The sequence below is a fragment of the Phanerochaete carnosa genome (assembly GCF_000300595.1).
Source record: "Phanerochaete carnosa HHB-10118-sp unplaced genomic scaffold PHACAscaffold_1, whole genome shotgun sequence".
NCBI classification, from domain to species: Eukaryota; Fungi; Basidiomycota; class Agaricomycetes; order Polyporales; family Phanerochaetaceae; genus Phanerochaete; species Phanerochaete carnosa.
Genome location: NW_006767628.1, coordinates 1942171 through 1955920, shown reverse-complemented (window position 1 = coordinate 1955920; position 13750 = coordinate 1942171). Strand labels below are relative to the sequence as shown.

The 13750-nt window shown below is 55.2% G+C and overlaps 5 protein-coding genes across 5 annotated transcripts in view; 4 read left to right on the top strand and 1 right to left on the bottom strand.

The window, feature by feature from the left end:
- Positions 1 to 1309, top strand: part of PHACADRAFT_203830 (uncharacterized protein) — a gene marked incomplete at its 3' end in the record, with an annotated part of 4642 nt that extends 3333 nt beyond the window's left edge. The window contains exon 2 of the mRNA XM_007390060.1: positions 1077 to 1309. Coding sequence (XP_007390122.1) covers positions 1077 to 1309 — 233 coding nt within the window. The remainder of the gene's footprint in view (positions 1 to 1076) is intronic.
- A 1832-nt stretch (positions 1310 to 3141) lies between these two features.
- On the top strand, positions 3142 to 3732 carry PHACADRAFT_84753 (uncharacterized protein; the record flags this gene model as incomplete). Its single annotated transcript, XM_007390059.1, has 1 exon — positions 3142 to 3732. One exon carries the CDS (start codon positions 3142 to 3144, stop codon positions 3730 to 3732), a length of 591 nt encoding a protein of 196 aa, XP_007390121.1.
- A 24-nt stretch (positions 3733 to 3756) lies between these two features.
- Positions 3757 to 4626, top strand: PHACADRAFT_246737 (uncharacterized protein). Its single transcript, XM_007390058.1, has one exon. It carries the CDS (start codon positions 3840 to 3842, stop codon positions 4209 to 4211), a length of 372 nt encoding a protein of 123 aa, XP_007390120.1. The 5' UTR covers positions 3757 to 3839; the 3' UTR covers positions 4212 to 4626.
- A 173-nt stretch (positions 4627 to 4799) lies between these two features.
- PHACADRAFT_167993 (uncharacterized protein) lies at positions 4800 to 10988 on the top strand. The gene is made up of 6 exons (XM_007390057.1): positions 4800 to 5262; positions 5322 to 6313; positions 6363 to 7226; positions 7279 to 10255; positions 10308 to 10436; positions 10490 to 10988. Exons 1-6 carry the CDS (start codon positions 4907 to 4909, stop codon positions 10623 to 10625), a joined length of 5454 nt encoding a protein of 1817 aa, XP_007390119.1. The 5' UTR covers positions 4800 to 4906; the 3' UTR covers positions 10626 to 10988.
- Positions 10989 to 11002: 14 nt separating this feature from the next.
- PHACADRAFT_110265 (uncharacterized protein) lies at positions 11003 to 13648 on the bottom strand. The gene is made up of 12 exons (XM_007390056.1): positions 12886 to 13648; positions 12774 to 12846; positions 12681 to 12718; positions 12585 to 12632; positions 12356 to 12526; positions 12124 to 12303; positions 11924 to 12073; positions 11724 to 11870; positions 11507 to 11667; positions 11409 to 11457; positions 11239 to 11356; positions 11003 to 11184 (listed from the first exon to the last, which is right to left on the bottom strand). The coding sequence occupies exons 1-12, from the start codon at positions 13033 to 13035 to the stop codon at positions 11012 to 11014; spliced, it is 1458 nt and encodes a 485-aa protein (XP_007390118.1). The 5' UTR covers positions 13036 to 13648; the 3' UTR covers positions 11003 to 11011.
- Between the last annotated feature and the right edge of the window lie 102 nt (positions 13649 to 13750).

Here is a 13750-nt window from a genome sequence, read left to right as displayed (position 1 = left end):
AAGCTCATAAGTCTGCTGTTGTGTTTTAAGGGCTCACACTTTTAGCTTTGTGCAGGGTATCCATGCAAGTCTCAGCAAGTCATGACAGATGTGAAGAGTACTAAGCACAGTGTCTGTCTGGAAGATTAGCATGTACTGTAGTGTAGTAATAATCCCTAGAGCTTTGTATCTTCCCTAGTTTTGTCAGGAATATATTGCTTTTTATTGTCAAATTTTCATGCAAATAGAGCGAAAATTCAATGGAAAATGTGTAATTTATTCAAACGGGTACTGCCGACATATTCAAACCCCGCTGCAGAACACCTCGGGAATATGGAAAGACCAGCCCGTTACCCAATCTCGTTAGCTAACCGTTAGAGCTTGCCTAACGGTGCACTGATGTTATTTACTTATCTTTCTGACAGTTAGGTAACGAGGAGACGCGCGTCACGTACCGCGCAGCGAACTGTTCGGTAACGGCATCAACTCATTTATACCTCACGGCGCGCCGGCGGTGTACAGCAGGTGTGCCCTGTTCTAGCGAGGGCCTAACGCTCTGTCGTCTATCATGCAGTAGAGCTAGTTCGGAGCGCATGACCTGCACCTCCGGTGCGAAATGCGACAGATGCGGTGTCCTTCCAGCGGTGCTGTCGGCGCACTGGAAGGGTGTTATCATACATTCACAGGCGATGGTGGATGCGTGTGGGTGTTTCGCCGCGTTTCGCGTAAGGGCGCGACGCCAAGATGGAGCCATTATTGGTGGCTTCACCTTTGGCCTCACTAGAAGTCGCTTGGCGCTGGACGCGCGCAACGGAGAGTGGTCGGTACTGCCCGCGGAGATGTCTGTCCGTCGCGACGCTCATTGGAATGCTACCGTGCTACATTGTCCATTTCCCGGTGTCGAAGTGTTAGAGACTAAGTTCAGACCTTGTCCCTGTCGGGCTCTCACTTGACCGGACGGATTCTCAGCAAACCCTTGGTGCCTATCTGTCTCCGCTACCCACGGCCGCCTCTATGCACGGATACGCGAAGCCTGTCGAACAGACATCTGGACTGGTCCTGGGGCCCCTGGACGGAGGTTTTGCGACGTCTTCTAGATGCCGCGAATGAAGAACTCGAGGCTCTGGCATGCCCAGGCTACCCCATGGTTTTTCCCGTTATAGACAGCGGCGGTCCCGTGCGATTACCAGAGCATGGCCCTGCGTACACAGAGAACGAACTTTGTATCACGATCGCGCTCGATTGCGACCACGAACCTCCTACCGGCGCAGTGGCTTATGGCGCGCGGCACCCGTATCATTCAGAAATGCACTCCGAGGCCGGTGCTTGAGGAGGCTCGGATCGTCAAATGGGCGCACGCGGCGCACGCTCACAAGCACCGCTTCGGGGCTTTGGCTAATGCACGTCCGAAACTAATGAATCGCCTTGGCATTGAGTGCGCCAAGCTGAAACTAACGATGGGGGTTGTCCCCCACGGTGATGGCGAACGGCGGGCGGTCGCCATGAGCTGAGACCCACGTTGGCAAAAGCACAGGAGCACACAGCCAAACAGCAGAATCGCGAGGCTGGAAATCTGCAGGCACCACCGTTCTCCCTGCGGGAGACGTCATCACGAGAGAGAGGTCCTCGTAAGATTTTTCGATCCTTGAGGCTGTTCGTACGCGCCGCGGTTCGGGGCGCCGTCAACTGGGAATGTTCTGACTAGCCGGACGGGATCGGGGCACTAAGAACGGGTCGGCTCGACGGATCGTCGGTCGTCATACGTGTGCTGCGCGGGAAGAAGCAGTCGGGCGAGCGAACAAGCATTTCCACAGCCGCGTTCTTTTTCTTAGGTAGCACGCGCACACCCGTATGTACGGCAGAGGGTTGATGCTCGGGAACCCCTCCGCGCGGCCGATGCGCCGTAAAGTACAACGCGCACTCAAGTATAGCAAGACAGAGCGTGGGAATAGGCTGATTTGGAACGTTCGAGGGTGCAAAGCGGATGCGATGACGAGTGTGAAGAGCACAGTCAGGGCTACAGACTAGCAGAGCGAGTAGATAAGTCGGTGGCGGCGAGCCAGTAGGGGAAGACGAGCGTGGATTTTGCTTGGTGATTGTGATTACCGGGGGAGCCTCGAGGCGAGGTATATTCGGCGCAGAGTAAACACGAACGAGACAGAGGGGGAACTCTGCATGCCACTCGGGTGTCCACCGTGGACACACGCGCTGGAAGCTGTACCTGCGTGATGATCAGTCGTGCTTGAAGCAGCCTGGTGGGAAAAGGACAAGGACATGCCAGAGCGATAACTGCCCGTGCGCGCTGGATACGGTAGAGCACGACGGATGAGAGACAGACGACTAGGGGATGGTCATGGGTTCACCGCTGCGTGGCACAAAGTCGACTGAATTGGGCGTGGTAGAGAGGACCGGGAAGGGGACCGGAGGGACTACGCTAAGCACTCTGAAGCCAGAAAGGACCTGATTGCTGATTTCGACGATGCGCCATGCATGCACTGCCGGCGCCGAGATGAGAGTCAGATGGGATCCGCGACGCGGAACCACGGCCAGACAATAATTGCGAAAGAAAAACAAGCGAAAGAGTGCCGGCTAAGCGTGCGCAGCAAAATTCCAGTTATTGTCGTCGACGTCGACGACAATGAGCAGGCTCTGCATCTGACAGCCGGGGTTCATCGGGCGGTGCGGACGGCGAGCATGGGGTGGCGCCGGGGTCGCCAGACAGGCGGTCCCGGGGCGCTTGCTGGTTTTGTTTCGGGCAGGGACCGGCACGGTCGAACGCTTTTCTTTCTAGGTTTTCTCGCATCGACCTCTCCCTCTCCTGCATATATTAATTCGCTGCTCAGCACACCCTCTCATATCTTCTCGGTCTTCAACATGAATATCATCTGCTAACGCACACTCCCCCGGTCGCCTTTCGACTATTCAAGGGGTCTTCTCTCCGTTTCCCGACGAAAGCTCTCTCATCCCTCCGACTGCCCCTCCGCTTCCCAAGCACCGAAGGGACCAATCACCGATATACCGCAACTGTCCTACATACACCATCTTCACGCTTTGAGACTATCGCCACACCCTTCATATACCCCTCCTGCAATCCAACACAACACACCCTTTCCTGCACGCTTCACCACTCGTATGCTTGAAGCCCCTACGACCCTGCCCACGATGCCGTTGCCCACTACATGCCCGTGTCCCCGCCCCATCCTCAAGAAGCGTTACGCTCCCTCATCGAGCGACGTGCCCTCGACACCGTCCGTCCTCTCTCCCCGAGATGAGTCAGCCCAGCTGCTGAGCATTGACCCCTCGGTCCTCCAGCCGCTCGTCCGCTTCCCTTCCACAAGCAGTCTGACGCGCACCTTCACCGCATACTCCCCCTCAATATACGACCGCTCACCCATCGTCGTTACGCCGAACAAATGCTCACTCCCCGCGCGCGGCTGCCCAGGCAAGACCTACCTGCCTGGGGACGCTCCAACCAAGTCCAAAGCGGACGATGGCAGCCCGGCGGGGTACAGCACTGCAGGCAGGCATCTCCACCCACGTGCGGTGCGCGTGCAAATGCCATACGGTGCCGCGGACGAGGACGAGGAGCTTACACCGAGGGCCTTGACAAGCAGCGGCACGCACTCACATTCACTGCCTCCGCTTGTTCCAGACGTGTCGTCTTCGTCAGAGTCTGACGAATCGGACGGCTTCTCAAGTCCTCCGCTTGATAGTGCGCCAATATGTAAGTATCCGCGCTTCTCGCTTTGTTAACCTTTCCCATCTTCTTATCTGCGGCCCTGCTGTCGCTTTTCCATCCTTCCCGCGTTGCCAAACATGTATGCTAACAAGATCTGCGCCTTTCCCTTGTAGCTTCTTCCATGCACACGAAAGCGACGTCATCGCATCCAGGCGTGCCGATTCCCCAACAAGAACCAGCGCTGTACATCAGCCCGATATCGAGCCCGACAACCCCTTTGCCCTTCCGTTCACGAGCGTTCGCCTCGTTCTCGCGTTTCCCCTCGCACCCCGCCTCTTCTCGTTCACACTCCCCGTGCCGCGACGCTAACCCGTCGTCATCTCCATCGCGTCGCAGGAGGTCGCATTCGAAGTCGAGACGGAGTAGGCAGTGCGTGGGTAGCCCTGTTAGCCCGAGCGAACTCGAGACGCGGTACAAGAACCTTTCAGAACGGAGTATGCTCGCGGGTTGCACGCTGGATGTGCCAGACGTCGGCTGCTTCGGGGGCTTCTGACCTACCTCGCGTGATCATTGGCGATATGGATTGTCCGTTCGCAATCGCATCAACTTCGTCTTGTCTTCCGGCTTCTATCCTTGGGCTTTCGGTCGACATTTATCATCTGTTGTTGGAAGTTTAGGTGTTGCAGGTGCGGCTCGGCTGTTTTTCCAGCATTGGCTGGTGTGTAGGTCGGCAGAGGTGGCGCCGACATGTTGCAGGGGTGACCCAAACTCAAGCATACGCACGGACATTGCAGATACCACCCGCATCCCACGCAAATCAAGTGCATGTATCATACATTCGTAGCTCTCTGAGTGCGTATCCGCCTTTTAGGGCTGTGCGCCTGGTTGGCTACTTTATGTGCTCGTTATACAGCAAACTATCTCTAATGTATTCTCATCTCGCTTTAATCTGGTCCTGATACCTAAGACCGAGTGAAGTTGTGTCATCCACGCCAGAGCTGACCAAGTGTTCACAAATTGGCTTGAAATCTACATTACGCTATTGGCCGATTCAGACTTAACCCAAATGCAGAACCTTAACCCAAGAAATGGCAACCCTAACCTGGATGACGCGATATCCTGGTGCCCAAGCGATGAGAGAGGGAGGACGTACCTTCTCTCGACCAACCTTGTAGTGCCACACAATCTGATTCGCTTTCATATCTCTGGACTGACGATCCGCCGAGGGACTTGTGGGCATCCCCCAGAATGTCCTCTCTCTCCTCGTTCTTCCCTTCTAAGTTCCTGGGCTCGATGCAGCCTCGCGACCGCGGAAACCAGTCCAACTCGCTAGCGCGGTTGCGCTTTGCACTCGACACTATGCCTGGATCGCGCAAGTACGTCTTTACGCCCTCCACACGAGCGGAGATTCTCGCGGAGCTGTACGACTCGTTCTGGGCGTCGTATGCGCACCTATTCCTACCCAACTCCAACTCCAGTCTTCCTCTGAACGTCACCCTGAGCGAGGTGCAGGCCAAGGCAGGCAATGCCAAAGAGCCATCCATTACTCCTGGTAGGCCGTGCGGGCATATCTTCAAGAAGGGCGAGGCGTGCTTCCGATGCAAGTGCGTGTACACTGATCGTCTAGCTGAGGGTGTGTCGTCTGACCGACTATATGCGTTAGGGATTGCGCCCTGGACGACAGCTGTGTGTTCTGCTCAAGATGTTTTGAGGCGACAGACCACACAGACCACAGCGTTAGCTTCTTCATCGCTCAGCAATCCGGAGGATGTTGCGATTGCGGAGACGTAGAGGCTTGGAGGTCCCCCATAAACTGCCCCTACCACCCCCCAACCGCCGAGAGCGTGGACCGCATCAAGGACTTTACAGCCAAGATGATTCAGTCGACGCCGAAGATAACGCCTCGTGTCATCCCCGGGTCTGAGGTCCCGCCAGTGAAGAACTACCCAGACCGCGCGGCGATCCCTGACGAATTGCGCGAATCGATGAGCAGGACGATAGGTTATGCCATAGACTACATTCTCGACACTTTCGACTACTCTCCCGAGGTCACAGGCGCGCCGCCGAAGGAGGAGTACCTGTGGAAACAGCCTACGGGAGATCCGATGATGATGAAGGACCAGTTTTGCGTAGTACTCTGGAACGACGACAAGCACTCGTTCGACGAGGTCATCCGGCTACTCGTGGACATGACTGCGCGTACACGGGAGGAGGCGTCGGGCATCGCGGACGGCATAGACGAACAGGGCCGGGAGATTATCGAGATGAACAGCAACATTCCGCGGCTGCTCGAGATGGGCCAGACGATACAACAGATCGACTTGGGCGTGACCATCCGTCGCGCATATGACACCTTCCGCGAACAAGTCAGCGCAGTCATAATCGAATGGCTGCTGGACCTCACTCGCAGTCGTCTTGGGTCTGATACACTCGCCATCCGGGAGATCATAGCGCAAGAACTGCTTTCACCGAGGAGACAGACCTACGCACGAGGATTCACCGACTCTCATGCCTTCATTGCGGACGTGAGCGACCCCGCGAGGCTTGATTGGCTCTTTTTGTATCACGTACGCTTGTGGAAGAAGCCACGGCTCAACCTCAAGGAGATATACGCCTCGCTTCTCAACCTGAGCCACGATCACAAGCTCGCCATGGGTGTGTGCCGTTTGACTCTGTCGCCATGAGTCTTACTAATTGTACGCAGCAACGCATTTCGCCAACGTTTACAGCAGAGTCATAGACGCATATCTACTGACTGACCGTGAAGCGGAGACATCCATCAAGTACTTCGCTCTCCAGCTATTCACTGTGCCCTCCGTAGCGCTCTACCTGGTTCGCAACTACAGCGTCGTATCACGGCTACTCTCTATCATCACGTCTTTCTTCACAAACCAGATCCAGGACAACCGTATCGTCATTACAACCAACCCGCAAGCGGAGGTGGACGTTGACGCGATGCCATTCAAGTCGAAGCGATTCATGACAATCTTCAGTGACCTGCGGTACCTCTGCCACAATGACCCTGTGCAGCAGCTGATCGCGCACAATCGCGAGTTCATTCAGCAGTTCGCGCGGGTGTGTCAGCTCTTCATGTGCGTTAATCCGAACAAACGCGCCGTGGTTAGCCATGTCGAGTACGAAACGGACGTCTGGATCAGCGTGTTCAACGTTACCCTGTCGCTTTCCCGGGTTATCAAGGTCTACGGAGAGGCGTTTTCCAGGGCGACGGCTACGGAGCTCGTGAATGCAATCTCGACGGTCATGCATCACATCCTTATGGTCTCCGCTCTTCATAACGACGAGCGAGATCCAACGAGGTTTCCTCGAGTGTCGTTCCACCATGCTAACTTTGGCGATACCACGTACGAGGTCGTCGAGTTTGATGTAATGGAGGGCTGGGTCAGCTTCCACCACTCGCTTCAGTGGTTGCTTGCAGAGCTGTTCAAACACGTCGACCTTCTGGACGACGATCATCTGCGGGAGATTGGCATGGGCAGCTTACGCGAGGTCTGCTTGCGCAATGCTAGTGTGCAGGCTATTCAGACTATCATTGACTACCCTTTACGAGGTACGCGTCTTCGAGTATTTGTCCTCATACATTACTGATTCAGCTATCCTAGTTATTGCGATGGTTGCGCAAATACGCGCTGGCCTGTGGGTACGAAACGGCTTTGCCATCCGAGGGCAAGTTATGCATTATCGCGACTTCATGCTACGGGAGCTCTGCTACGACCAGGACTTGTTTATCCTCCAGACGGCGATGGTTATCCTCGACCCAAACTCTGTCATTGTTACCATGCTCGATCGCTTCCAGCTCACGGGTTACTTCTCTGGGGCTACTCTCCACCACGTCTACGACAACACGCAGATGGCGAATATGGTCGAAGAATTCCTCTATGTGCTTATCACTGTTCTCACGGAGACTGCGAATGCGACGAAAATGCCATTGCCGCAGTCCGTCAGGCGAGAGATCGTCCATGCACTTGCGTTGGGTCCTTGCACATACACAGAGCTGGTGAAGCGCGTTGCCGAGCGGAAGTCCGACGACGTCTGCTTCGACCGTGTCCTCAAGGATGTTGCCAACTTCAAGGCCCCAGAGTCTACCACAGACTCAGGCATGTACGAGCTTAAGGATGAAGCCTTCGACGAGGTCAACCCTTTCTTCTATCACCATACTCGGAACAAACGTGAAGAAGTCGAAGTCGTTCTCAAGAACCGCCTCAAGAAGCGCACTAATGTCGAGGACCCTGTACTCGTTCCGAAGCCGCTGAATATCACTCATGGACCATTTGCTGTGCTCTCCTCTGTATTCGAATCCGAGGTCCTGCTCCAGGTTATCTTCTACGGCATCTTCAACGTAATCAGCATCACTGAAGCGACGGGCTCCGCACCGCCCTCCGCTGAAGCCATCCTTGATCAATGTCTCCACCTGCTTATGCTGGCCCTTCTCGAGCGGCCTCAGTCGTTCAGCTACATCGCCGTCAACAAGATCTTTGAGGAGAGTCAGACACTTCTCGACGTCGTATGCTCGCTGGAGCGGAATACCACCTATCACAAAAACTACAAGTCTCGCGTAGGGTGGATCCTGTCACAGTTCGAGCTGTATCAACCCCAAGAAGTTCAGGCCCGCAAGGTACCGGAACCTGCCGTACAAGTCGACCCCGAGGAGGCGAAGAAGCGTGCCGCGAAGGCGCGTCAGGAGGCTCTCATGAAACAGATGAAGGCCCAGCAAGCGAGTTTTGCCAATCAGTTCGAGGACCTAGAAGACGAAGACGAAGAGGAGGATATGGAACACACAGACGCTCCTGTGTCTTACGGCACCTGCATTGTTTGTCAGGAGGAACTGAACAACTCGCGCGGGTGGGGTGCCCTTGCTCTCATCCAACCGAGCCGGTTCCTCCGTCGCTATCCAGAGACGCAGCAGGGACACATGAGCGACGTCTTAACTGCGCAGGAAGATATGGACCGCTCATCGTCCGAGCCAATCGACAGCTCGTTCCCTCCGGCTAAGGCGGAATCGGAAGCCCGCACAGTGAGCCTTGAGGGCTTCCCGCTCCACTCGACACGCTTTGGCCTGCATGCGTCCATTTGCACCCATCTGATGCACCTGGAGTGCTTCGTGGTCTATAACGTTTCCATCCGCCAACGACATCGCACGCAAACCACAAGGAACCATCCTGAGAGCATTCCGAGAAAGGAATACATCTGTCCGCTCTGCAAGAGCCTAGGGAACGCCATCATTCCTGTGGTAACGGCGCCCAGCCCGGTTGAGCTGAATACCGTTCCCTTCCCTGACTGGATCCGCGCCGCCGGGATCAGCATCCTCAAGTCGAAGCCTGACCCGCTCCTTGAATCCCTGCAGTCACGCAATGGCACCGGCGAGTTTGTCTTCTGGGGTGCAATGGATCCCGCATATCAACAATTTGTGAAACCGTACGACCGAGAGCTACCTCCTATGCTCAAGATGGTCGATTCCATTATGGCCGTGGTCAAGACCGTCTCCTCGCAAACTCGGCACCTACGAGATCGGCCTGAGCCTGAGATGGGAGAACGTGGTGCTGGCATGTACCTTCCCGAGGAGCTGGTCTGTTACACTATTGCATGTCTTGAAGTCGCGCAGCGGGGTACAGGCGCCTCCGGGAGCACTGTCGCGGATACTCTGACAGAATCGCAGAGTAAGATGATTCAAGGACTGGTCACCTCTCTTGGCCAACTGTCTGCGCTCCACTTCAAGGGCCGACCAGACGAGGGCCGCGACGCGGTGAAACAGGCCATCATCAAGCGACTGTTGCCTGAATGGAGCCGCTCCTCGTTCACGTCGTACTCTTACCCTTTGCTACTCAGGGATCCCTTCACAATCCTGGCTGAGACGGCTTGCATCGCACCCGAAATCATCAAGCATGTCCTGGTCTTAACGTACTATGCGTGCTTGGCTCGTACTGTAGTTGGCCTGCTCTACATCCTGAACAAGACACGAACCGTACCTTCGGCGACACCTCCACCGCGTCAATATGAAGACCTCTTCGGCGATGTCAGGATGTTCTTCATGTCCGTTATCCGACCTTCACCGGTCTTCGAGCACGCTGCTGAGGTTGCGTTCCAAGCCTTTGGCGACGCAAGAATAGAGAAGCTCATGTATACCTTCACCCTCCCTTTCTTGCGTCGCGCAGCCATTCTTTGTCGAGCGATTCTCCCCTCCGTATTCCCCTCCGCTACCGTGAACGACGATGCCTGCGAGTATCGTCGACTGCTCAAGATGCTGGAGATCCCTCCCCTCTCTGATCTGCCGAATCAGGACACCCTCCAGAACGCCTTGTCAGGCTGGTGCGCGCACTACGGCCATTCACCGGCGGCGACGCAGCTCAACTGTGGGGTCGTGCTGGACTACCCGCTTTTATATCAGATCGTCAAGCTCCCGCTTATCCTGGATACACTTTTCCTGGAGCAGGAGAAGGCAATGATTTGTCCGCGCTGCAAGACGGTCCCCCCAGATGCGGCCATATGCCTCACCTGTGGCACGACTGTCTGCTTCCAAAGCCATTGCTGCGTCGACCACGAGAATCAGGGCAAGGGCGAGTGTAATATGCATATGAGGGAGTGCGTCGTTTCGATTGTCTGCTGCTCTACGCGCGCTAACTTGTGCTCTCAGATGCTCGGGCCCCGTTGGCATCTACTTTCTCGTGAAGCGCTGCTCGATGCTGTACCTCTACGCAAACAACGGCACTTTCGGGCAGTCGCCCTACCTCGATGTTCACGGAGAGGCAGATATCTCTATGAGGTAAGCTCTTCCTCTCCTTCTCAATATACGTACTCACTCGCCGTCTTCTGCAGACGCGGCCGCAGACAGTACCTACACCACGCTCGCTGGGAAGAAGTTCGCCGCCTGTGGTTGCATCACGGCATCCCTACGCTGATCGCCCGCAGACTCGAAAGCACGGTAGACAACGGCGGCTGGGAGTCTCTGTGATCTTCCACCTGGCGTACATCCTTCTGACTGAAAACTAGACATGGCCCGCTCGCTCTTGTCGTATATACGCTTCCGTGCCTTCCATGTGCCACCCACTAGTTCACTATCCAACCGCCCGCATCTAGAACCCTAGCAACTTACGTCACATCTGTACCACTTTTCCTGTATACTGCATTTGTAGCCTAACATGCATTTCTGTTGATACGCAAGATTAATATATTCAGTCCTGACATTGAGGTTGAGGGCGGTGAGATGGAGGGCTTCATGGTGCCTGGACGCGCATGCGCTCCAGTGTCCTCTCTTTGCCAAGCAAGACCATGATCTCTGCAATGCCAGGACCGGTCTGTTACCGTCCTGGTTAGCAAAGCCAATAGAACACGGAACTGCTAGGCCTTACATACCTTCATGCCCGTCAGCTGGCACCTCACGACCGTCATCAGAACCTTTGACTTCACGCCAAGCTTGGCAACCTCGTCGTGCAGGAGCGCACTGAGCGACGTGATATCCCACTGTAACTCAGAATCCTGCAGCCGCGTGACGACAGCAAACACGATTTTCGCTAAGACATCACGTTGGTCGGTACAGCTAAACTCCAAACCAGGCGTGAACTCACCACGTTCCTCAGGCGCGACCGACTTGTACATCGTCTGCGCTTCGGCGGCTGTCAGGTCCGGGTCAACGAAGAAGTACGGCGCGACTGTGGGAGTATCTTGCAGGTTCGTGAGTCGGCCCTGCGTATTTCATTAAGAATCATACTGGCCGCCGAATAAAGAAGCGGCAGACCTGCAGCGACTGTATAACGCGCTTGATGTACGGCACTGTGGTGTGCGGGCTTCGGAACGGTCAGTGGCACGAAGAAGCGCGAAAGGGCGCAGGCGCACCTTAGCGGATATGCGGCCTTTACAGTGTCGTGCACGCGCTCCGCGAGCTCCGTGAGGCCATCGTCTGCGGACATCGTGCGCATAAGATGATGCTTGTTGAGGTACTCTAGCTTCATCGGGTCAAGAACAGTGCGACGGTGCGTCAACGCTGTCAGGTCGAACTGTCGCGCTGCATTTCAGTGATAGCAGCAAGAGTGGAGAGTGCAATACAGCACACCTCGCGAATCATCTCGGGAAGCGTCATGACGGCCGTGCTGTCCGGGGCTTGCTTGCTCGAAGCAGCCTCGCCCACTTCTGCGTGAATATGACCCCATCCGGCGAGCGCGAGCCAGTTAAGAATCGCCCCTGGTTCCCAGCCTCGCCTCTAGCAGTTACTCGTTACGCGCGAATGTCAGAAAAGGAGCGGGTTGCATGCACCTTGTAGTCGAACACTTGAACGTCACCTTTCCGCTTGGACATTTTTGTTCCATCTGTATTGAGCAAAAGAGGCAGATGTGCGAACTGCGGCGGCTCGAGTGAAAGCGACGCGTAGAGGTCAAGATGGAGAGGCAGCGAGGGAAGCCATTCCTGATGCTGTGTCAGAAAAGCGATATTTAATAATAGAGTTGTGCACACACCTCCCCACGCAAGACATGGGTTATTCCCATTTCATGGTCATCTACAACGGAAGCCAGGTGGTAGGTCGGGAACAGATCCGACTTGAGCAGAACCGGGTCTGTAGGCAGAGATGCATGTGCATCCTTGAGGCTGCCGAACACGAGATCAGGTGGAGTAGCACGACGGGGCAGGTTGCTATCCTAGAAGAGAGGGAATGTAGAACGAAGTTTGCGCAAGCCTAGTGTGACTCACGTCCAGCCGGATGACAGACTTTTCTCCTGCGCGCACGCGTCGTGCGACCTCTTCATCAGTAAGACTGAGGCATGTCTTGTCGTACGTCGAGTTGGAGCCTGAGCGAGCAAGTCGCTCACGCGTCGTTTGCAGCCTATCCGGGGAGCAGAAGCAGCGGTAGGCGCGTCCAGACTGCAAAATGAACTTGAGGTCGCGGACTTCCATTACTTGTCGTTGTATGCACACGAACCTCGAGTAATTTGTTCGCGTAGGAATGGTATAGAGATAGTCGCTCCGACTTCCATGGCTTCAGCATTTGCTTCGATGATTAGTCTGACATTCTCACTTGGAAGTAGGGGCCGTGAGGGCCGTGTTTTCCTGGACCTGGAGCGTACTACCGTCATCTCTCATGCACCCCCGCTCTATAGAACGCACATACCGAAGTCATATTCTAAACCAGCCCATGCTAACGCGCTTCGGATGTTGTCCACAGCCCCTGGGACTGCTCTCGTCTGGCAGTGAACGCTTTAGCTTACGGTCCTCCGTAGGACTGTCGCCCAACTCGCCGTATCTGTATCTTCAATCCGCAGAATCCATTCTCCACCGTTTTTTCGGGCAAAGAGATAGTTGTACAAGGCAGTACGGAGGCCGCCGAGGTGTAATGACCCAGTGGGAGAAGGAGCAAACCGAAGACGAATCATCGTAGACGCTTTGTGTTGTGTCGGGCAAGGTTAAGGAGCGTTCAGAACGGTTTTGGGCGCGGACGATGGAAGCTAGGCCAGTGTTTCCTGCGTTCTCATCCGGGTCCGGTGGTGCTGAACATCGTGGACGGAACGAGACTTGCTGCCCAGGCTCATTCTATAAGCGCCCGTTCACGTTCAGGTAGCGAAGCTAATGAAGTCTAACATGTAGCTGAATTATGACACAGTAGCTACATTATTGGCGGTGATAACTGGCAGGACAGCAAGCACCTACATGGTGTGGAATCGCTGCCGCGAACGAAGACATTCGGAGAGGATGGCCCAACACACTGCTAGGTGAGTACTATGCGGAGAAATGCTTCGTCACTGGATTGGCTGAGAGTCAAAAATATTCTTCGCAATAATGATAGGGAATTCATGATAGTGAACCAACCACTACTAAGCACTCTATGTCCCTTCCGAGCCTCTGAGGCAGGGTGACCTCAATTGGGGCAAGCACCCACAAGTGCGACATGCCGATAGTGGAACGCCTCTACTGTTGCAATGTAATGGAATGAGACGGCTAATACACTGCAGATGTGAAACAGCTGATGAGATGAGCCCTAGATGGACAGGGTCAGTGGGGTAACGCAGATATATGCAGTGCGACATACGACGAGATCGAAACGCCCCGGGAAACAGACTCTGGGGAACGTCCGCACTGCAGCCGACTTGA

Excerpts from the sequence above, each read along its gene's own strand:
- PHACADRAFT_246737 (XM_007390058.1), top strand. The coding sequence starts at position 3,840 with ATGCACACGAAAGCGACGTCATCGCATCCAGGCGTGCCGATTCCCCAA.
- PHACADRAFT_167993 (XM_007390057.1), top strand. The coding sequence starts at position 4,907 with ATGTCCTCTCTCTCCTCGTTCTTCCCTTCTAAGTTCCTGGGCTCGATG. Across the intron at positions 5,263-5,321 it reads GAGGCGTGCTTCCGATGCAA|GGATTGCGCCCTGGACGACA; the intron begins GTGCGTGTACAC and ends TATATGCGTTAG. Across the intron at positions 10,256-10,307 it reads TGTAATATGCATATGAGGGA|ATGCTCGGGCCCCGTTGGCA; the intron begins GTGCGTCGTTTC and ends TTGTGCTCTCAG.
- PHACADRAFT_110265 (XM_007390056.1), bottom strand. The coding sequence starts at position 13,035 with ATGATTCGTCTTCGGTTTGCTCCTTCTCCCACTGGGTCATTACACCTC. Across the intron at positions 12,719-12,773 it reads TGGTTTAGAATATGACTTCG|GTCCAGGAAAACACGGCCCT; the intron begins GTATGTGCGTTC and ends AGTACGCTCCAG. Across the intron at positions 11,357-11,408 it reads GCGTTATACAGTCGCTGCAG|GGCCGACTCACGAACCTGCA; the intron begins GTCTGCCGCTTC and ends TGAAATACGCAG.